Below are 25,088 nucleotides of genomic sequence, written 5' to 3'. Positions count from 1 at the left end.
ATGAGCTTATTACTGCACAGATATCGGGGTGTTCACACGATTCACCGCGGTATGACGCGACTACATTAGAGAGCAGTGTGTGTGTTTGTGTATTAGGGCTGTGATCATGTTTAGAACAAAACTACAATCATAATTAACTCGCTTATGCTGTATGATTGTGTTATTAACGCCTCATACCTGCAGCAGGACGCGAGCGCCGAGTGTGTGACGTCACCGCATGACGCGAGCGCCGAGTGTGTGACGTCACCGACAGGACAGACAGGCAAATCCAAGGTGAGCTCCTTCACTTCCTCTATTGAGTGTGTGTGTGTGTGTGGTTAAAGGTGCAGTGTGTGTGTTATAGTGAGTGTGTGTGTGTGTGTGTGTGGTTAAAGGTGGAGTGTGTGTGTGTGTGTGTGTGTGTGTGTGTGTGTGTGTGTGTGTGTGTGTGGTTAAAGGTGCAGTGTGTGTGTTATAGTGAGTGTGTGTGTGTGTGTGTGTGTGTGTGTGTGTGTGTGTGTGTGTGTGGTTAAAGGTGCAGTGTGTGTGTGTGTTATAGTGAGTGTGTGTGTGTGTGTGTGTGTGTGTGTGTGGTTAAAGGTGCAGTGTGTGTGTTACAGTGAGTGTGTGTGTGTGGTTAAAGGTGCAGTGTGTGTGTTACAGTGAGTGTGTGTGTGGTTAAAGGTGCAGTGTGTGTTATAGTGAGTGTGTGTGTGGTTAAAGGTGCAGTGTGTGTGTTATAGTGAGTGTGTGTGTGGTTAAAGGTGCAGTGTGTGTGTTATAGTGAGTGTGTGTGTGTGTGTGGTTAAAGGTGCAGTGTGTGTGTTACAGTGTGTGTGTGTGGTTAAAGGTGCAGTGTGTGTGTTACAGTGTGTGTGTGTGGTTAAAGGTGCAGTGTGTGTGTTATAGTGAGGTGTGTGTGGTTAAAGGTGCAGTGTGTGTGTTATAGTGAGTGTGTGTGTTGTTAAAGGTGCAGTGTGTGTGTTACAGTGAGTGTGTGTGTGGTTAAAGGTGCAGTGTGTGTGTTACAGTGAGTGAGTGTGTGTGTGTGTGTGTGTGTTTGGTTAAAGCTACAGTGTGTGTGTTACAGTGAGGTGTGTGTTATAGTGAGGTGTGTGTGTGTGTGTGTGTGTGTTATAGTGAGGTGTGTGTGTGTTATAGTGAGGTGTGTGTGTGTGTGTGTGTGTGTGTGTGTTACAGTGAGGTGTGTGTGTGTGTGTGTGTGTGTGTTACAGTGAGGTGTGTGTGTGTGTGTGTGTGTGTGTGTGTGTTATAGTGAGGTGTGTGTGTGTGTGTGTGTGTGTGTGTGTGTGGTTAAAGGTGCAGTGTGTGTGTGTGTGTGTGTGTGTGTGTGTGTGTGTGTGTGTGGTTAAAGGTGCAGTGTGTGTGTGTGTTATAGTGAGGTGTGTGTATGTGTGTGTTATAGTGAGGTGTGTGTGTGTGTGTGTGTGTGTGTGTGTGTGTGTGGTTAAAGGTGCAGTGTGTGTGTGTGTGTGTGTGTGTGTGTGTGTGTGTGTGTGTGTGTGTGTGTGTGTGTGTGTGTGTGTGTGTGTGTGTGTGTGTGTGTGTGTGGTTAAAGGTGCAGTGTGTGTGTGTGTTACAGTGATGTGTGTGTTGTGTCTCTGTACAGCTGGACACACTGTCTAAAGATGACCTGATCAAGTTTGCGAAGAAGCAGATGGTGGCGATGCAGAGAATGAAGAGCAAGGTCGCAGGTCAGAGGATAATGTCTGCTTCTCAGCTGCAGATGTTAGTGTGAGCTGAAAACTGATGACTGTCTTCATTAAGCAGATCTGGAGAAGGAGGTGCAGGTGTTGAGGCGTCCGGCGTCCAGCTCAGAGTCCTCCGTCATCCAGGTCAGTCTTCCTCTCTTCCTCTCATCCTCTCATCCTCTGGGAGAAATGAACGTCTGTGTGGGATCTGTGTGTGTTCAGAAGGGCTGTCAGGACACTAAACATGCTGATCGCACACTCATCAGGACACTAAACATGCTGATCTCGCACTCATCAGGACACTAAACATGCTGATCGCACACTCATCAGGACATTAAACATGCTGATCTCACACTCATCAGGACACTAAACATGCTGATCTCACACTCATCAGGACACTAAACATGCTGATCTCGCACTCATCAGGACACTAAACATGCTGATCTCGCACTCATCAGGACATTAAACATGCTGATCTCACACTCATCAGGACATTAAACATGCTGATCGCACACTCATCAGGACATTAAACATGCTGATCGCACACTCATCAGGACATTAAACATGCTGATCGCACACTCATCAGGACATTAAACATGCTGATCTCGCACTCATCAGGACATTAAACATGCTGATCTCACACTCATCAGGACATTAAACATGCTGATCGCACACTCATCAGGACATTAAACATGCTGATCGCACACTCATCAGGACATTAAACATGCTGATCGCACACTCATCAGGACACTAAACATGCTGATCTCGCACTCATCAGGACATTAAACATGCTGATCTCACACTCATCAGGACATTAAACATGCTGATCGCACACTCATCAGGACATTAAACATGCTGATCGCACACTCATCAGGACATTAAACATGCTGATCGCACACTCATCAGGACATTAAACATGCTGATCGCACACTCATCAGGACATTAAACATGCTGATCTCGCACTCATCAGGACATTAAACATGCTGATCTCGCACTCATCAGGACATTAAACATGCTGATCGCGCACTCATCAGGACATTAAACATGCTGATCGCACACTCATCAGGACACTAAACATGCTGATCTCGCACTCATCAGGACACTAAACATGCTGATCTCACTCATCAGGACATTAAACATGCTGATCGCGCACTCATCAGGACATTAAACATGCTGATCGCGCTCTCATCAGGACACTAAACATGCTGATCTCACTCATCAGGACACTAAACATGCTGATCTCACTCATCAGGACATTAAACATGCTGATCGCGCACTCATCAGGACACTAAACATGCTGATCGCGCTCTCATCAGGACACTAAACATGCTGATCTCACTCATCAGGACATTAAACATGCTGATCGCACACTCATCAGGACACTAAACATGCTGATCTCGCACTCATCAGGACACTAAACATGCTGATCGCACACTCATCAGGACATTAAACATGCTGATCGCGCACTCATCAGGACATTAAACATGCTGATCTCACACTCATCAGGACACTAAACATGCTGATCGCACACTCATCAGGACATTAAACATGCTGATCTCGCACTCATCAGGACACTAAACATGCTGATCTCACACTCATCAGGACACTAAACATGCTGATCTCACACTCATCAGGACATTAAACATGCTGATCGCGCACTCATCAGGACACTAAACATGCTGATCGCGCTCTCATCAGGACACTAAACATGCTGATCTCACTCATCAGGACATTAAACATGCTGATCGCACACTCATCAGGACACTAAACATGCTGATCTCGCACTCATCAGGACACTAAACATGCTGATCGCACACTCATCAGGACATTAAACATGCTGATCGCGCACTCATCAGGACATTAAACATGCTGATCGCACACTCATCAGGACACTAAACATGCTGATCGCACACTCATCAGGACATTAAACATGCTGATCGCGCTCTCATCAGGACACTAAACATGCTGATCGCACACTCATCAGGACACTAAACATGCTGATCTCGCACTCATCAGGACATTAAACATGCTGATCGCACACTCATCAGGACACTAAACATGCTGATCTCGCACTCATCAGGACACTAAACATGCTGATCGCACACTCATCAGGACATTAAACATGCTGATCGCGCTCTCATCAGGACATTAAACATGCTGATCTCACACTCATCAGGACACTAAACATGCTGATCTCGCACTCATCAGGACACTAAACATGCTGATCTCGCACTCATCAGGACATTAAACATGCTGATAGCGCACTCATCAGGACACTAAACATGCTGATCGCACACTCATCAGGACACTAAACATGCTGATCTCGCACTCATCAGGACATTAAACATGCTGATCGCACACTCATCAGGACACTAAACATGCTGATCGCACACTCATCAGGACATTAAACATGCTGATCTCGCACTCATCAGGACACTAAACATGCTGATCGCACACTCATCAGGACACTAAACATGCTGATCGCGCACTCATCAGGACACTAAACATGCTGATCTCGCACTCATCAGGACATTAAACATGCTGATCGCGCACTCATCAGGACATTAAACATGCTGATCGCGCACTCATCAGGACATTAAACATGCTGATCGCGCACTCATCAGGACACTAAACATGCTGATCTCGCACTCATCAGGACATTAAACATGCTGATCGCGCACTCATCAGGACACTAAACATGCTGATCTCGCACTCATCAGGACACTAAACATGCTGATCGCACACTCATCAGGACATTAAACATGCTGATCGCACACTCATCAGGACACTAAACATGCTGATCGCACACTCATCAGGACACTAAACATGCTGATCTCGCACTCATCAGGACATTAAACATGCTGATCGCACACTCATCAGGACACTAAACATGCTGATCGCGCACTCATCAGGACATTAAACATGCTGATCTCGCACTCATCAGGACATTAAACATGCTGATCGCGCACTCATCAGGACATTAAATATGCTGATCGCACACTCATCAGGACATTAAACATGCTGATCTCACACTCATCAGGACATTAAACATGCTGATCTCGCACTCATCAGGACATTAAACATGCTGATCTCGCACTCATCAGGACATTAAACATGCTGATCGCGCACTCATCAGGACATTAAACATGCTGATCTCACACTCATCAGGACACTAGACATGCTGATCTCGCACTCATCAGGACATTAAACATGCTGATCTCGCACTCATCAGGACATTAAACATGCTGATCTCGCACTCATCAGGACATTAAACATGCTGATCTCGCACTCATCAGGACATTAAACATGCTGATCTCGCACTCATCAGGACATTAAACATGCTGATCTCGCACTCATCAGGACACTAAACATGCTGATCTCACACTCATCAGGACACTAAACATGCTGATCGCACACTCATCAGGACACTAAACATGCTGATCGCACACTCATCAGGACACTAAACATGCTGATCGCACACTCATCAGGACATTAAACATGCTGATCGCACACTCATCAGGACATTAAACATGCTGATCGCACACTCATCAGGACATTAAACATGCTGATCGCACACTCATCAGGACATTAAACATGCTGATCGCACACTCATCAGGACACTAAACATGCTGATCTCACTCATCAGGACACTAAACATGCTGATCGCACACTCATCAGGACACTAAACATGCTGATCTCACACTCATCAGGACACTAAACATGCTGATCTCACACTCATCAGGACACTAAACATGCTGATCTCACACTCATCAGGACACTAAACATGCTGATCTCGCACTCATCAGGACATTAAACATGCTGATCTCGCACTCATCAGGACACTAAACATGCTGATCGCGCACTCATCAGGACATTAAACATGCTGATCGCGCACTCATCAGGACATTAAACATGCTGATCTCGCACTCATCAGGACATTAAACATGCTGATCTCGCACTCATCAGGACATTAAACATGCTGATCGCGCACTCATCAGGACATTAAACATGCTGATCGCGCACTCATCAGGACATTAAACATGCTGATCTCGCACTCATCAGGACATTAAACATGCTGATCTCGCACTCATCAGGACATTAAACATGCTGATCTCGCACTCATCAGGACATTAAACATGCTGATCGCGCACTCATCAGGACATTAAACATGCTGATCGCGCACTCATCAGGACATTAAACATGCTGATCTCGCACTCATCAGGACATTAAACATGCTGATCTCGCACTCATCAGGACATTAAACATGCTGATCTCGCACTCATCAGGACATTAAACATGCTGATCTCGCACTCATCAGGACATTAAACATGCTGATCTCGCACTCATCAGGACATTAAACATGCTGATTGCGCACTCATCAGGACATTAAACATGCTGATCTCGCACTCATCAGGACATTAAACATGCTGATCTCACACTCATCAGGACATTAAACATGCTGATCGCACACTCATCAGGACATTAAACATGCTGATCTCACACTCATCAGGACATTAAACATGCTGATCGCACACTCATCAGGACATTAAACATGCTGATCTCACACTCATCAGGACATTAAACATGCTGATCTCACACTCATCAGGACACTAAACATGCTGATCGCGCACTCATCAGGACACTAAACATGCTGATCTCGCACTCATCAGGACACTAAACATGCTGATCTCGCACTCATCAGGACACTAAACATGCTGATCTCGCACTCATCAGGACACTAAACATGCTGATCTCACACTCATCAGGACATTAAACATGCTGATCTCGCACTCATCAGGGCATTAAACATGCTGATCTCACACTCATCAGGACATTAAACATGCTGATCTCACACTCATCAGGACATTAAACATGCTGATCTCACACTCATCAGGACACTAAACATGCTGATCGCACACTCATCAGGACACTAAACATGCTGATCTCACACTCATCAGGACATTAAACATGCTGATCGCACACTCATCAGGACACTAAACATGCTGATCTCACACTCATCAGGACATTAAACATGCTGATCTCACACTCATCAGGACATTAAACATGCTGATCGCACACTCATCAGGACACTAAACATGCTGATCTCACACTCATCAGGACATTAAACATGCTGATCTCACACTCATCAGGACATTAAACATGCTGATCGCACACTCATCAGGACACTAAACATGCTGATCGCACACTCATCAGGACATTAAACATGCTGATCTCACACTCATCAGGACATTAAACATGCTGATCGCACACTCATCAGGACACTAAACATGCTGATCTCACACTCATCAGGACATTAAACATGCTGATCTCACACTCATCAGGACATTAAACATGCTGATCGCACACTCATCAGGACATTAAACATGCTGATCGCACACTCATCAGGACACTAAACATGCTGATCTCACACTCATCAGGACATTAAACATGCTGATCTCACACTCATCAGGACATTAAACATGCTGATCGCACACTCATCAGGACACTAAACATGCTGATCTCACACTCATCAGGACATTAAACATGCTGATCTCGCACTCATCAGGACATTAAACATGCTGATCTCGCACTCATCAGGACATTAAACATGCTGATCTCGCACTCATCAGGACATTAAACATGCTGATCTCGCACTCATCAGGACATTAAACATGCTGATCTCGCACTCATCAGGACATTAAACATGCTGATCTCGCACTCATCAGGACATTAAACATGCTGATCTCGCACTCATCAGGACATTAAACATGCTGATCTCGCACTCATCAGGACATTAAACATGCTGATCTCGCACTCATCAGGACATTAAACATGCTGATCTCGCACTCATCAGGACATTAAACATGCTGATCGCGCACTCATCAGGACATTAAACATGCTGATCGCGCACTCATCAGGACATTAAACATGCTGATCGCGCACTCATCAGGACATTAAACATGCTGATCGCGCACTCATCAGGACATTAAACATGCTGATCGCGCACTCATCAGGACATTAAACATGCTGATCGCGCACTCATCAGGACATTAAACATGCTGATCGCACACTCATCAGGACACTAAACATGCTGATCGCACACTCATCAGGACACTAAACATGCTGATCTCACACTCATCAGGACATTAAACATGCTGATCTCACACTCATCAGGACACTAAACATGCTGATCGCACACTCATCAGGACATTAAACATGCTGATCTCACACTCATCAGGACATTAAACATGCTGATCGCACACTCATCAGGACATTAAACATGCTGATCTCACACTCATCAGGACATTAAACATGCTGATCTCACACTCATCAGGACATTAAACATGCTGATCGCACACTCATCAGGACATTAAACATGCTGATCTCACACTCATCAGGACATTAAATATGCTGATCGCACACTCATCAGGACATTAAACATGCTGATCTCACACTCATCAGGACATTAAATATGCTGATCGCACACTCATCAGGACATTAAACATGCTGATCTCACACTCATCAGGACATTAAACATGCTGATCGCACACTCATCAGGACACTAAACATGCTGATCGCACACTCATCAGGACACTAAACATGCTGATCTCACACTCATCAGGACATTAAACATGCTGATCGCGCACTCATCAGGACATTAAACATGCTGATCGCACACTCATCAGGACACTAAACATGCTGATCTCGCACTCATCAGGACATTAAACATGCTGATCGCACACTCATCAGGACACTAAACATGCTGATCTCACTCATCAGGACACTAAACATGCTGATCGCACACTCATCAGGACATTAAACATGCTGATCTCACACTCATCAGGACACTAAACATGCTGATCTCACACTCATCAGGACACTAAACATGCTGATCTCACACTCATCAGGACACTAAACATGCTGATCTCGCACTCATCAGGACATTAAACATGCTGATCTCGCACTCATCAGGACACTAAACATGCTGATCTCACTCATCAGGACACTAAACATGCTGATCGCACACTCATCAGGACATTAAACATGCTGATCTCACACTCATCAGGACACTAAACATGCTGATCTCACACTCATCAGGACACTAAACATGCTGATCTCACACTCATCAGGACACTAAACATGCTGATCTCGCACTCATCAGGACATTAAACATGCTGATCTCGCACTCATCAGGACACTAAACATGCTGATCGCGCACTCATCAGGACATTAAACATGCTGATCGCGCACTCATCAGGACATTAAACATGCTGATCTCGCACTCATCAGGACATTAAACATGCTGATCTCGCACTCATCAGGACATTAAACATGCTGATCGCGCACTCATCAGGACATTAAACATGCTGATCGCGCACTCATCAGGACATTAAACATGCTGATCTCGCACTCATCAGGACATTAAACATGCTGATCTCGCACTCATCAGGACATTAAACATGCTGATCTCGCACTCATCAGGACATTAAACATGCTGATCGCGCACTCATCAGGACATTAAACATGCTGATCGCGCACTCATCAGGACATTAAACATGCTGATCTCGCACTCATCAGGACATTAAACATGCTGATCTCGCACTCATCAGGACATTAAACATGCTGATCTCGCACTCATCAGGACATTAAACATGCTGATCTCGCACTCATCAGGACATTAAACATGCTGATCTCGCACTCATCAGGACATTAAACATGCTGATTGCGCACTCATCAGGACATTAAACATGCTGATCTCGCACTCATCAGGACATTAAACATGCTGATCTCACACTCATCAGGACATTAAACATGCTGATCGCACACTCATCAGGACATTAAACATGCTGATCTCACACTCATCAGGACATTAAACATGCTGATCGCACACTCATCAGGACATTAAACATGCTGATCTCACACTCATCAGGACATTAAACATGCTGATCTCACACTCATCAGGACACTAAACATGCTGATCGCGCACTCATCAGGACACTAAACATGCTGATCTCGCACTCATCAGGACACTAAACATGCTGATCTCGCACTCATCAGGACACTAAACATGCTGATCTCGCACTCATCAGGACACTAAACATGCTGATCTCACACTCATCAGGACATTAAACATGCTGATCTCGCACTCATCAGGGCATTAAACATGCTGATCTCACACTCATCAGGACATTAAACATGCTGATCTCACACTCATCAGGACATTAAACATGCTGATCTCACACTCATCAGGACACTAAACATGCTGATCGCACACTCATCAGGACACTAAACATGCTGATCTCACACTCATCAGGACATTAAACATGCTGATCGCACACTCATCAGGACACTAAACATGCTGATCTCACACTCATCAGGACATTAAACATGCTGATCTCACACTCATCAGGACATTAAACATGCTGATCGCACACTCATCAGGACACTAAACATGCTGATCTCACACTCATCAGGACATTAAACATGCTGATCTCACACTCATCAGGACATTAAACATGCTGATCGCACACTCATCAGGACACTAAACATGCTGATCGCACACTCATCAGGACATTAAACATGCTGATCTCACACTCATCAGGACATTAAACATGCTGATCGCACACTCATCAGGACACTAAACATGCTGATCTCACACTCATCAGGACATTAAACATGCTGATCTCACACTCATCAGGACATTAAACATGCTGATCGCACACTCATCAGGACATTAAACATGCTGATCGCACACTCATCAGGACACTAAACATGCTGATCTCACACTCATCAGGACATTAAACATGCTGATCTCACACTCATCAGGACATTAAACATGCTGATCGCACACTCATCAGGACACTAAACATGCTGATCTCACACTCATCAGGACATTAAACATGCTGATCTCGCACTCATCAGGACATTAAACATGCTGATCTCGCACTCATCAGGACATTAAACATGCTGATCTCGCACTCATCAGGACATTAAACATGCTGATCTCGCACTCATCAGGACATTAAACATGCTGATCTCGCACTCATCAGGACATTAAACATGCTGATCTCGCACTCATCAGGACATTAAACATGCTGATCTCGCACTCATCAGGACATTAAACATGCTGATCTCGCACTCATCAGGACATTAAACATGCTGATCTCGCACTCATCAGGACATTAAACATGCTGATCTCGCACTCATCAGGACATTAAACATGCTGATCGCGCACTCATCAGGACATTAAACATGCTGATCGCGCACTCATCAGGACATTAAACATGCTGATCGCGCACTCATCAGGACATTAAACATGCTGATCGCGCACTCATCAGGACATTAAACATGCTGATCGCGCACTCATCAGGACATTAAACATGCTGATCGCACACTCATCAGGACATTAAACATGCTGATCGCACACTCATCAGGACACTAAACATGCTGATCGCACACTCATCAGGACACTAAACATGCTGATCTCACACTCATCAGGACATTAAACATGCTGATCTCACACTCATCAGGACACTAAACATGCTGATCGCACACTCATCAGGACATTAAACATGCTGATCTCACACTCATCAGGACATTAAACATGCTGATCGCACACTCATCAGGACATTAAACATGCTGATCTCACACTCATCAGGACATTAAACATGCTGATCTCACACTCATCAGGACATTAAACATGCTGATCGCACACTCATCAGGACATTAAACATGCTGATCTCACACTCATCAGGACATTAAATATGCTGATCGCACACTCATCAGGACATTAAACATGCTGATCTCACACTCATCAGGACATTAAATATGCTGATCGCACACTCATCAGGACATTAAACATGCTGATCTCACACTCATCAGGACATTAAACATGCTGATCGCACACTCATCAGGACACTAAACATGCTGATCGCACACTCATCAGGACACTAAACATGCTGATCGCACACTCATCAGGACATTAAACATGCTGATCGCACACTCATCAGGACATTAAACATGCTGATCGCACACTCATCAGGACATTAAACATGCTGATCGCACACTCATCAGGACATTAAACATGCTGATCGCACACTCATCAGGACACTAAACATGCTGATCGCACACTCATCAGGACACTAAACATGCTGATCTCACTCATCAGGACATTAAATATGCTGATCGCACACTCATCAGGACACTAAACATGCTGATCTCACACTCATCAGGACATTAAACATGCTGATCTCGCACTCATCAGGACATTAAACATGCTGATCTCGCACTCATCAGGACACTAAACATGCTGATCTCACACTCATCAGGACACTAAACATGCTGATCGCACACTCATCAGGACACTAAACATGCTGATCGCACACTCATCAGGACATTAAACATGCTGATCGCACACTCATCAGGACATTAAACATGCTGATCGCACACTCATCAGGACATTAAACATGCTGATCGCACACTCATCAGGACATTAAACATGCTGATCGCACACTCATCAGGACACTAAACATGCTGATCTCACTCATCAGGACATTAAATATGCTGATCGCACACTCATCAGGACACTAAACATGCTGATCTCACACTCATCAGGACACTAAACATGCTGATCTCACACTCATCAGGACACTAAACATGCTGATCTCGCACTCATCAGGACATTAAACATGCTGATCTCGCACTCATCAGGACACTAAACATGCTGATCGCGCACTCATCAGGACATTAAACATGCTGATCTCGCACTCATCAGGACATTAAACATGCTGATCGCGCACTCATCAGGACACTAAACATGCTGATCACACACTCATCAGGACATTAAACATGCTGATCTCGCACTCATCAGGACATTAAACATGCTGATCACACACTCATCAGGACATTAAACATGCTGATCTCACACTCATCAGGACATTAAATATGCTGATCGCACACTCATCAGGACATTAAACATGCTGATCTCACACTCATCAGGACATTAAACATGCTGATCTCACACTCATCAGGACATTAAACATGCTGATCGCACACTCATCAGGACATTAAACATGCTGATCTCGCACTCATCAGGACATTAAACATGCTGATCTCACACTCATCAGGACATTAAACATGCTGATCGCACTCATCAGGACATTAAACATGCTGATCTCACTCATCAGGACATTAAACATGCTGATCGCACACTCATCAGGACACTAAACATGCTGATCGCACACTCATCAGGACACTAAACATGCTGATCTCACTCATCAGGACATTAAACATGCTGATCTCACACTCATCAGGACACTAAACATGCTGATCTCACACTCATCAGGACACTAAACATGCTGATCTCACACTCATCAGGACATTAAACATGCTGATCTCACACTCATCAGGACAAAGCCGTCTTCTGGAAAAATGTGAGCAAAATCATTTAGTTTTTAAAAAAAAAATACTTTCTTTAATCTGAGCGGTACAAAACTTGGCTACTTTTCCTAAGTTTGCCACCTGAACACACACAAAAGACTCTACAATGTTAAGTGCTTGAAAAAAAATCTCCTTAATCCCGCCTTTGTGGACAAAAATGGGCACCCATAGGAATGAGTGGGAAAAAACTGTAATTCCGAGCATATTTTTATTTATTTCTCCAATAAAAACCAATAAATCCAGCACAATGCAGATCATACATACACACAAATGAAGGAGTGAGCCTATACAGCATTCTCAATGTGGCAAACACACACACTCACTCACTCACACACACACACACACACACACACACACACACACACACACACACACACACACACACACACACACACACACACAAAGGCATTAAATGAACCAATAACTAGCAATTAAAAAAAAAGTTTAAAAAGTTCAGCCCATGTGCAGCCATTGAGTTTTATTGCCATCCACTAGCTATTGATATTGTAGCTTTAAAAAATAATTAATACCATCATAGGTCACCAGATGTCACCAAAGTCACCACATTTTTAGGTTTTGGCTCTCTGGACTTGCTGATATGTTTTTTTTACTGAAGTTAAAAAATTATTAAATATAACCAAAAAAAAGCATATTTTACATATAAAATATGGTACTTTTAGAGGTAAATAAATAAATTAATACCCCAAATATCACAAAAAAGGCATAAAATGATAGAATAAATGTAATCACAGATGGTGATATAACATTTATATAAAAACATTTTTGGAATCACACTTTTGACCTTTGTGCCCAAATGTATCCACGAGGGCGGGATTAAGGGCTGTTCTGCGAGGGGGGGCTTGAGGGTTAAAGTGAGTTAACCCAACACTTTATCCTCTCAAATCAACACTTGACTTGTCTATAATAAAATCTACAGATATAAAACACTTCAAGCATATCACATGTAAGTTTAAACGTTTAGCCTACTGTCACCACCACGGTAAAAAAGCATTTCTGATAAGCTGAGGCAGGCTGATCGTAGGCGCTCGCAAACAAAACGGGCTACACAATCTAAACAAATAAACATAAAAACATGCAGGTTGTCTTGCCTTACACCTCTCCACAAAATGAATATAAATCCGATCTTCATTTCCCGCGCTATATGCACATTTAACGGAGTTCACGTCAATGAAAGCAACAGATATGAGCTGCATTTATTCATCAGCTCAAGATCAAAGACGGCATTATGAGAATGAGCGACCTGAGCACTGGTGAGAGCATTTAGTCTCATTAGTTTTAATGAAGATGATTGTGTTTTTGAGCATCTAAGACTTAGCCTACTTTCAGTTTCAGCAGTTTGCGTGTTGGCTTGCTTTACTCATTTGCGGTGATACTCTAAACACTGCCGTCTTGACAGTCGTGGTGTCAGTCTCATGTTATTTCCACCAGTGCAGCATATCTCATTGTTTCTTTTAATTAATTAATGTCTAAAATATAAAACGAAGCAGAAGCCTAAAAAAGGCCCGAAGCCCAGCCCGCGCGTAAGGTATGATGTGAAAATGAGCCCGAAGCCCGGCCCGGGGGGCGTAAATAAGTCGGGCTCGGGCAGAAATGCAGAGCTCTAGACAATAGCTTTGCGTAATATCGTCTCTAGTACACATAACCCAGACAGTGTTTGAAAGCTGTGGTCATGGATAGCCTGCTTCAGTGACTCCCGTCCCATCATCGCTGGCTCTTGTGCCGCTCTGAGCACATCTGGTGTGAAAGAGTGCATTTCCAGGGCTTAAGAAATAATTAATCGGTATTAATCTGTTTCGGGGGAGATGAATATTCTATAAAGTATTTTAGTTGACCTGCACTCTAGAACAAATCCTTTGAAGGGGTCATGAACTGGCTTTTTTTATTTTTTACTTTCTGTTAATCAGTAATAGGCTATTTTCTGCCTTGGTTTTGAGGCTCTCTGAAGAAATGCTGGGTTTGATGGGCGTACCGCACTGAAGACTTGGAAGTAAATGCCCACGCCTAGGATTGGATACAATTAGCATATTTAATGAGCTTCGTCTCCCCTGTCAGTGAAAGCGTGTGACAAACGGGAGCCGGAATGAATCTCCAGCCCACAGCCAGGGCTCATGTCTTTATCAAACACACACAATGACTCTTCTCATCCACCCGCGATTAACTGGAATGTTATTTCTGTATAATTTTGCTCGATCATCAGTGAATAACAAACCATAAACCGTACACACACACACACACACACACACACACACGAGCCCGTCTGAAAGCACATAGCCTCAAGACTTTGGGCTTTGCTAGCCCTGGCCCATAACGTTACAAATCTGAGTCCGATCCCGAATGAACCAATAGCAGCTTCTCCAGCCTGTGAGCGCGTGCTGAGGTGTCTAATCAATAGATATCAAACAATCTGTAATAATGCAATACTAACACATATAAACACATGTTTTACTCACATCAGTGTGTTGCACCGTTCCTGTCGGATCCAGAAGCACAGCGTTGTGTTTTAATCTCAATATGTCTGCAGATCCAGTCTCCACCTGTGTCTTGTTTACAAACGAATCCGCATCGTTTAGCTCCATGAGTCGGTGGGCGGGGCTTGAGGCGGCGCTTCTGCATCCTACTACGTCAGTGGCCGACATATTCTGAGATCTCTCGTTTTCTTCTGTTATATTGGGGACGATTTCTCGTGTTGGAAACATTAGCATACTCAAAGCTTTTGTCCAGTTATTTACTAAATCTTTGCAACTACATTAAAGTATTATAAAGAGGTGCGATCTTTATTTAATGTCAGTAGAGATGAAAATATCCAAAAAGTGCGTGCAGATGGCTTGTGTGTGGAAAGGCTTAATGTTGAGCCCTGCTAGATACAGTTCTGTTAGGAGACCCTGAGAACGGATATGTTTGCACATCAGAAGGATCTGTAACGAGGATGTGTTTCAGTGTTTGTTTTCATCCTTTCAACAGGAGTTGAGCGAGCGAATGAATGCTGTGCTGCTGGAGAAGGCAGAGAGTCAACAGAGCCTCTCCTTACTGCGCAAAGAACATGAGGAGTTCAAGAAACAAGCACAGGTAACTTTACATCAGCGACTGTGAGTTTCAGGTGTTCTTTCAGTAACAGTACATTTAATATGGCATAAAATCCACTGTAAAGAACTAACTGACTTTACTGTATTTACAGGAAACAGTGGGAAGATTAGCCGCTCTCCAGGAGGAACTAAACTTAAAAAATAGAGAGTACACAGAAATGCAGAAAAGCACAGCCGAGCTCACTGCAAGCTTCAAGGCAGCATGTACTGAATATGAGACTAAGATATCTCAAACTCAAGAAGAGCTGCAGGAAGCCAAGCACCAGTGGACGGCTGCGACTGAAGCGCTCAAAGAATCCCACCAGATGAGCCTCACCGAATCCCATCAGGAGGCCGAGAATCTGCAGCGGGAGATCGAGAGGCTAAACAAGCAGTATGAAGATGACGTCCGGTACCTGGAGGAGCAGATGGAGCTGAACTCCGCTGACTTCGAGAGGGAGCGCGAGCGGCTGCTCCTGCTTCAGGACGAGCTTTCGGAGCAGCTGGCGCTGAAGGAGGGCTTCCTGCAGGACGTCCAGGAGGAAGAGGAGGATAGAGCAGGGCCTCCCAAACAACAGTCGGCAGACTTCCCGGCCTCGGACGACTCGAGCGACGAGGGCGGCGTGCTGAAACTAGCGCTGGAGGATTTGCAGTCTCAAAACATGATGTTTGGAGAAGAGCTTATGTTTCTTAGAAATGTAAAACTGGAGCTGGAGTCGGAGCTGAAGCAGGTCCGAGAGGAGTTCACTGTGGAGAAGGAAGAACTGGAGTTCAGAATCAATGAGCTTCAACTGAACAGAGACCTTGCCGATGCGTCTGTGGACAAATGTAGGATCTCTGAAGAAGCCCAAACCTCACAAGAGTTCACCAGCAGAGACTCAAAGGAGCTGGAAATTGACTTCAGCTCCAGTGCTGAAAGAGAGCAGACAGAAGAAGTGCAGCATGTTGTCGACAAGCAGCGGGACAGACGCTCACCTCTTGCTGAAGACGAGAGCATGATCACACATAAGCCAGTCGATCTCCAAGACAGAACAGAGCGCTTTATAAAGCAATACAAAGCCATGACGGAGCGAATGGCGTCCTCGGTTCAGGGTCTGCAGGAGAAACTTGAAAACGTCTTCCAAGAGAGGGATGGTTTGTTAGAGCACATTAGAAATGCAGAGGAAACGTCGGACCAAGCAGTATCGGTGTCTCTTGAGGACCTAAGATCCAAAACCGAAGACATCCTAGGGTATCTACAACGCAAGGAGACTTTTGTGTTAGAGTTCAAGGAGATGCTGAAGTTCATGGCATCCGAATCAGAAGAACATGAACACAAGGTACAGCTTCTGCAGGTATGCAATCTGGAGAATCAGCTGCTGTCCATGAAAGTGGAAAAGGATGAGCGTATAAAGACCCTCGAGGAGGAGACTGTTGGAAAGGACGAGCGAATAAAGACCCTCGAGGACGAGACTGTTGGAAAGGACAAACGTATAAAGACCCTTGAGGAGGAAACCATTGGAAAGGACGAGCGTATAAAGGCCCTTGAGGAGGAAACCGTTGGAAAGGACGAGCGTATAAAGACCCTTGAGGAGGAAACCGTTGGAAAGGACGAGTGTATAAAGACCCTTGAGGAGGAAACTGTTGGAAAGGACGAGCGTATAAAGACCCTGGAGGAGGAAACCGTTGGAAAGGACGAGCGTATAAAGACCCTTGAGGAGGAAACCGTTGGAAAGGACGAGCGTATAAAGACCCTTGAGGAGGAAACCGTTGGAAAGGACGAGCGTATAAAGACCCTGGAGGAGGAAACCGTTGGAAAGGACGAGCGTATAAAGACCCTTGAGGAGGAAACTGTTGGAAAGGACAAGCGTATAAAGACCCTTGAGGAGGAAACCGTTGGAAAGGACGAGCGTATAAAGACCCTTGAGGAGGAAACCGTTGGAAAGGACGAGCGTATAAAGACCCTTGAGGAGGAAACCGTTGGAAAGGACGAGCGTATAAAGACCCTGGAGGAGGAAACCGTTGGAAAGGATGAGTGTATAAAGACTCTTGAAAAGGAGGAGCGTATAAAGACCTATGAAGAAGAGACCGTTGGAAAGGACGAGCGTATCAAGACCCTAGAGGAGGAAACCGTTGGCAAGGATGAACGTATAAAGACCCTCGAGGAGGAAACCGTTGGAAAGGATGAGCGTATAAAGACCCTTGAGGAGGAAACCATTGGAAAGGATGAGCGTATAAAGACCCTTGAGGAGGAAACCGTTGGCAAGGATGAGCGTATAAAGGCTCTTGAGGAGGAAACCGTTGGCAAGGATGAGCGTATAAAGACCCTTGAGGAGGAAACAATTGGAAAGGACGAGCGTATAAAGACCCTTGAGGAGGAAACCATTGGAAAGGATGAGCGTATAAAGACCCTTGAGGAGGAAACAATTGGAAAGGACGAGCGTATAAAGACCCTTGAGGAGGAAACCATTGGAAAGGACGAGCGTATAAAGACCCTTGAGGAGGAAACCATTGGAAAGGATGAGCGTATAAAGACCCTTGAGGAGGAAACAATTGGAAAGGATGAGCGTATAAAGACCCTTGAGGAGGAAACCATTGGAAAGGATGAGCGTATAAAGACTCTTGAGGAGGAAACCATTGGAAAGGATGAGCGTATAAAGGCTCTTGAGGAGGAAACCGTTGGCAAGGATGAGCGTATAAAGACCCTTCAGGAGGAAACAATTGGAAAGGATGAGCGTATAAAGACCCTCAAGGAGGAAACCATTGGAAAGGATGAGCATATAAAGACCTGTGAAGAAGAGACCGTTGAAAAGGACGAGCGTATACGGGCTCACGAGGAGGAGCTCTCTGCTTTTCGAGCTGGACAGGAGGAGTGTCAAGACCCCATCAAACTTCCCCAGTCTCAGATTGTGTGCCTGTCGGAAGAGAGAAACGCCCTTCGGCGAGACATGGACGCTCGTCAGGAGCATGTCTCTGACGTTCAGTGCCACATCGCTGAAATCCTCAAGCAGAATTTCCCAGAGACAGAGCTTGATGGCACATCTGATGTCTCCACCCTTATAAACCATCTCTTGACTAAATCTCAGGAGGAGAAGGCACTCCTGAGCCAGCAGTGTGATGAAAGCGTGGAGCGGTTGACGGCTGAGCTGGAGAGCGCGAGGCAGTCGGTGGAGGAGCTGCAGGAGCGCATCAACGAGCTCCTCAGAGAGAAGCACCTGCTGAAGGCCAGTCTGCAGGACGTGCTGTTGGATACAGAGGGATTGCAGAAGGACCTGAGTGAAATGCAAGCCATGAATGAAAAGCTGAAGGCAGAAAACCACAGCCTGCTTACTCAAGTGTCTGACTTGAGCCAGAGTTTAGATGAAAAAGAGCCGGCGGATGAACCGGATGCACAAGTTCATGAGGCCAAACAGGTTCTTGCTGACAAAGACGCTCTAATATCTCAGCTCAAAGAAGAAGTTGGTCACCTACAGGTATTGTGTGTTTGTACTGCAGGCTAAAATGTTTTCTTGACCTTATCTCGAAGCAGATCATATGTGTCTAGGTTTGGAATGTGGAAGTAAAGAATAGCAGAGGTAACATTCATTCAGAGGAGGGACATGGGGGCGTATTAGAGAAACATCTTAACTTTAAAATCCTATCCTATCTGTTTGTTAGGACCGCATTTAGGACAAAGGCTATTACAGAATGACATTTCTTAAATGCATAATCTTATCTATGGACAGGAAACGAGTATTACAGAAGCATCCTAACTCGACAAAAAATCCTAAAAGCTGTCTTAACTTTAGGACTCCACTGGTGTCCCAACTTTAAAACTTCAAAACGGTAAAAATCACAGTACAAAAATCATTTTTCGAGAGAGCGTTACATTTATTAATTATAAAGACCAGCAACATTTGATGGTGGAGAGACTTTTGGAGGACCCAGAGGATGTGCTGTGCTTTGATGATAAAATACTTGTAATTAATTACAGACTTCCACCACACATGGCTCTGCAGTTAGGCGAGGAATTGTGACCAGGATTACAGAGGCCAATGAGCCGTCACGGAGCATTACCGGTCGTTCCTCACTGGCATACAGTTGGTTTGATGCTGGATGTTCGGTATTCGCAAATTTAAGGGCAGTCTCTAAAGTTACATTCAACATTGGTATACACATTTCTAACTTCAATATCATTTGAACGGAATATGTAAAATGTGTGCATCATAGCTGACACTTTACAGTTGATGCTGTAAATCATTCCCTTCAAATGCTATTGACGTTAGAAATGTGTATACTAATGTTGTATGTAACTTTAGAGACGGTCCCTAAATTTGCACATATCGAACGTCTAATAACGTCAAACCAACTTAATGCCAGTTTATTCTTCAAGTGACTAACGCCTTATACTCTTTTTTGCAAAAGGCGATTTATAAAACAGGCTTTAACTTTTCAACTAAGCTTATAAAAATGTCAGTCTCTGCCGCACTAAAATGAAAAGCACGCCGTTGTTTCTACATTTTGATTTTAGGTTTACCTCAGATGCAGTTTGCGTGTTGTTGGTTGCTTGGTAACAAACCTTTCCATCGAGTTAGGAAATCAACTGTCAGGTCTAAGATTTCCTAACTACAGATAAGATGAGATTTTGTAAGATAGGATAAGAATCCTAAATCAAGTTAAGATTTGCTTCTGTAATACGAAATTGTGAAAAATCCTAAATTAACTTATCTTAAGACCTAAGATAGAATGTTTCTGTAATACGCCCCCTGAGCCCTATCTAAAGACCAGAGTAGAACAGTCTGGATGGAGGACCGGCTGGGAAACCACATGCGAATTGCGAGACATAAAGTCGGAATTACAAGAAATACAGTTGGAATTGCATGTAAAAAAGTCGAAATTACAAGAAATAAAGTCGAAATTGTGTGAAATAATGTCGGAATTACAAGAAATAAAGTCAAAATTGCAATGAATAAAGTCGAAATTACAAGAAATAAAGTTGGAATTGCGAGTTAATAAGTGGGAATTGCGAGTTATAAAGTCAGAATTACAAAATTGTGTGAAATAAAGTTGGAATTACAAGAAATAAAGTCGAAATTGTGTGAAATAAAGTCGGAATTACAAATTGTGTGAAATAAAGTTGGAATTGCAAGAAATAAAGTCAAAATTACAAGAAATAAAGTTGAAATTTTGCGAGTTAAGTGGGAATTGCGAGTTATTAAGTGGGAATTTCGAGAAATAAATTCGAAATTACAAAATTGTGTGAAATAATGTTGGAATTGTGAGAGAAAGTCAAAATTATAAGAAATAAAGTCGAAATTGCGATGAATAAAGTCGAAATTACAAGAAATAAAGTTGGAATCGTGCGTTATTAAGTGGGAATTGCAAGTTATAAAGTCAGAATTACAAATTGTGTGAAATAATGTTGGAATTGCGAGAGAAAGTCGAAATTACAAGAAATAAAGTTGAAATTGCGCGTTATTAAGTGGGAATTGCGAGTTATAAAGTCAGAAGAAATTAAGTTGGAATTGCAAGAAATAATGTTGAAATTGTGCAAGTTAAAGGGTTAGTTCACCCAAAAATGAAAATTCTGTCATTAATTACTCACCCTCACGTCGTTCGAGACCCGTAAGACCTCCGTTCATATTCGGAACACAAATGAAGATATTTTTGTTGAAAGCTGATGCTGAGAAAGGCTTCATATAGGCCTCTATTGGCATTCAGTACACTTATACTCCCAAGACGGATAAAAGGCACTCAGAACATCGTTACAAAGTCCATCTCACCACAGTGACTCTACAATAATCTTACAATGCGACGACAATAGTTTTTGTGCGCAAAAAAAAATCAAAATAACACCTTTATCCAACTTGTTACTGCCTTCCGTGTGTGCCTCCACGACGCATGCGCGAGAATATGACGCAGATCCGGCGTTCGGACAGATGACCCAGAAGTGATTTGTTTACAATCAGAGGAAGACGCGCGTATCTCAGCTGTTGGATTCTACATTGATCGTGCTTTAGGTCTCGTGTAGTTCTCAAAATGGGGTTAGAGTGTGCATTTCATGGATTCTCGAACCCCGGCGCTAAGTCATATTCTCGCGCATGCGTCGTGGAGGCACAAGCGGAAGGCAATAACAAGCTGGATAAAGGTGTTATTTTGATTTTGTTTTGCGCACAAAAACTATTGTCGTCGCATCGTAAGATTATTGTAGAGTCACTGTGGTGAGATGGACTTTGTAACGACATTTTAAGTGCCTTTTATCGGTCTTGGGAGTATAAGTGTACTGAATGCCAATGGAGGCCTATATGAAGCCTTTCTCAGCATCAGCTTTCAACAAAAATATCTTCATTTGTGTTCCGAATATGAACGGAGGTCTTACGGGTCTCGAACGACATAAGGGTGAGTAATTAATGACAGAATTTTCATTTTTGGGTGAACTAACCCTTTAAGTGGGAATTGCGAGTTATCGTAATTCGAAATTACAAAATTGTGTGAAATTAAATCGGAATTACACAAAATAAAGTCGGAATTGTGAGAAAGTCAGGCAATTCTGAGAAAAAAGTAAAAATTGTGAGAGGTCTTTAAATAAATAATCTTTATTTTTTCTTCGTTGGCTGAAACAAGGTTCCATAAAAAATATATAAGTACGTTTTTTAAAATTACTGTACAGAATTACTGTAGAATTTGTAACAGTGAGGTCTTCTTTTTCTTTCCTCGTCCGTTTTCAGACGGTCAGAGAGTCAGCGGTGTCTGATGTACAGCTGGAGGCGTTATCTCAGGAGATGGGTATGTTCCTTCCTCTTACACTCTTAACCCCATGAGCCTGAGCCCTTTCCCTGATGATGACTCTTCTGTTGTGTAGAAATGCTGAAGAAAGCAAGCAAAGATAAGGATGAGCGCATGAACAAGATCAAAGCCGTCGCTGTGAAGGCTAAGAAGGAGCTGGACCTCAGCAAGAAAGAGGTTTGGCGTGTGTCCTTATTCTGCGAGTGTGAGTTAGGGCTGTTCCTCAGGCTGTGTTTGTCCCGCTAGGCTGGCGCTCTGAGAGAGGAAGTGGAGGCGCTGAAGGCTGAACGAGACCGGCTGTCCCGGTCCATGAAGGACATCATCCACGGAGCAGAGGACTATAAGGTACAGGTCTTCCCTCCAGCCCTAGTTCAGAGGAGAGCTGCTGGTGTGCTAATAAACACATGATTGCAGAATCTGATGGAGGAATACGACCGGCAGACTGAGCTGCTGGATCAGGAGCGAGAGAAGCTGGAGCAGGCCAATAAACACAACGAGGATCTGACCAAACGGCTCCAGAATGCAGTTCAGCAGGTGCTTCAGTCACGCCCTCCACCGTAGGGGGAAAGTGGGGTTATGGCCGGGGACATTTATCATTACAGTTTTAAATCTAACAATGATTTTGTCCTACTGAATCCTACTGACTAATCTAACGATTATTTTTCCTGCCGACTAATCTAACAATTATTTTGTCCTACTGAGTCCTACTGACTAATTTAACGATTATTTTTCCTGTCGATTAATCTGTTGATTATTTTGTCCTGCCGACTAATCTAAGGATCGTTTTGTCCTGTCGACTAATCTAACGATTATTTTGTCCTACTGACTGATCTAGTGATTATTTTGTCCTACTGACTGATCTAACGATTATTTTGTCCTACTGACTGATCTAACGATTATTTTGTCCTACTGACTGATCTAACGATTATTTTGTCCTACTGACCGATCTAATGATTATTTTGTCCTACTGACCGATCTAACGATTATTTTGTCCTACTGACTGATCTAACGATTATTTTGTCCTACTGACCAATCTGACGATTATTTTGTCCTGCTGACTGATCTGACGATTATTTTGTCCTACTGACTAATCTAACGATTATTTTGTCCTACTGACTAATCTAACGATTTTGTCCTACTGACTAATCTAATTATTATTTTGTCCTACCGATTAGTCTAACGATTCTTTTGTCCTGTCGCCTAATCTAATGATTATTTTGTCCTACCGACTAATCTAATGATTATTTTGTCCTGCCGACTAATCTAACGATTATTTTGTCCTACTGACTGATCTAACGATTATTTTGTCCTACTGACTGATCTAACTATTATTTTGTCCTACTGACTGATCTAACGATTATTTTGTCCTACTGACTAATCTGATGATTATTTTGTCCTGCCGACTAATCTAACGATTATTTTGTCCTACTGACTGATCTAACTATTATTTTGTCCTACTGACTGATCTAACGATTATTTTGTCCTACTGACTGATCTAACGATTATTTTGTCCTACTGACTGATCTAACTATTATTTTGTCCTACTGACTGATCTAACGATTATTTTGTCCTACTGACTAATCTGATGATTATTTTGTCCTGCCGACTAATCTAACGATTATTTTGTCCTACTGACTAATCTAATGATTATTTTGTCCTACTGACTAATCTAACGATTTTGTCCTACTGACTAATCTAATTATTATTTTGTCCTACCGATTAGTCTAACGATTCTTTTGTCCTGTCGCCTAATCTAATGATTATTTTGTCCTACCGACTAATCTAATGATTATTTTGTCCTGCCGACTAATCTAACGATTATTTTGTCCTACTGACTGATCTAACGATTATTTTGTCCTACTGACTGATCTAACTATTATTTTGTCCTACTGACTGATCTAACGATTATTTTGTCCTACTGACTAATCTGATGATTATTTTGTCCTGCCGACTAATCTAACGATTATTTTGTCCTACTGACTGATCTAACTATTATTTTGTCCTACTGACTGATCTAACGATTATTTTGTCCTACTGACTGATCTAACGATTATTTTGTCCTACTGACTGATCTAACTATTATTTTGTCCTACTGACTGATCTAACGATTATTTTGTCCTACTGACTAATC

At 43.3% G+C, this 25,088-nt stretch overlaps 1 protein-coding gene across 2 annotated transcripts in view; it reads left to right on the top strand.

Annotated features, from left to right (window-relative positions):
• The window catches only part of gcc2 (GRIP and coiled-coil domain containing 2), a 66,410-nt gene that overhangs the window by 509 nt on the left and 40,813 nt on the right, over nt 1-25,088 (top strand). Inside the window, exons 2-10 of one of the 2 annotated variants that reach the window (XM_079822361.1) lie at nt 184-273; nt 1,610-1,694; nt 1,771-1,835; nt 16,113-16,217; nt 16,327-19,665; nt 22,900-22,957; nt 23,034-23,134; nt 23,204-23,302; nt 23,372-23,491. In XM_079822361.1, the coding sequence (XP_079678487.1) occupies nt 184-273; nt 1,610-1,694; nt 1,771-1,835; nt 16,113-16,217; nt 16,327-19,665; nt 22,900-22,957; nt 23,034-23,134; nt 23,204-23,302; nt 23,372-23,491 (4,062 nt within the window). The remainder of the gene's footprint in view (nt 1-183; nt 274-1,609; nt 1,695-1,770; nt 1,836-16,112; nt 16,218-16,326; nt 19,666-22,899; nt 22,958-23,033; nt 23,135-23,203; nt 23,303-23,371; nt 23,492-25,088) is intronic. The other variant, XM_079822362.1, reaches the window with a different exon arrangement.

This window comes from Gobio gobio (genome assembly GCF_949357685.1).
Source record: "Gobio gobio genome assembly, chromosome: 7".
NCBI lineage: Eukaryota > Metazoa > Chordata > Actinopteri > Cypriniformes > Gobionidae > Gobio > Gobio gobio.
The sequence above is the reverse complement of the archived record's forward strand: the minus strand, read 5'-3'. Positions and strand labels throughout refer to the sequence as shown.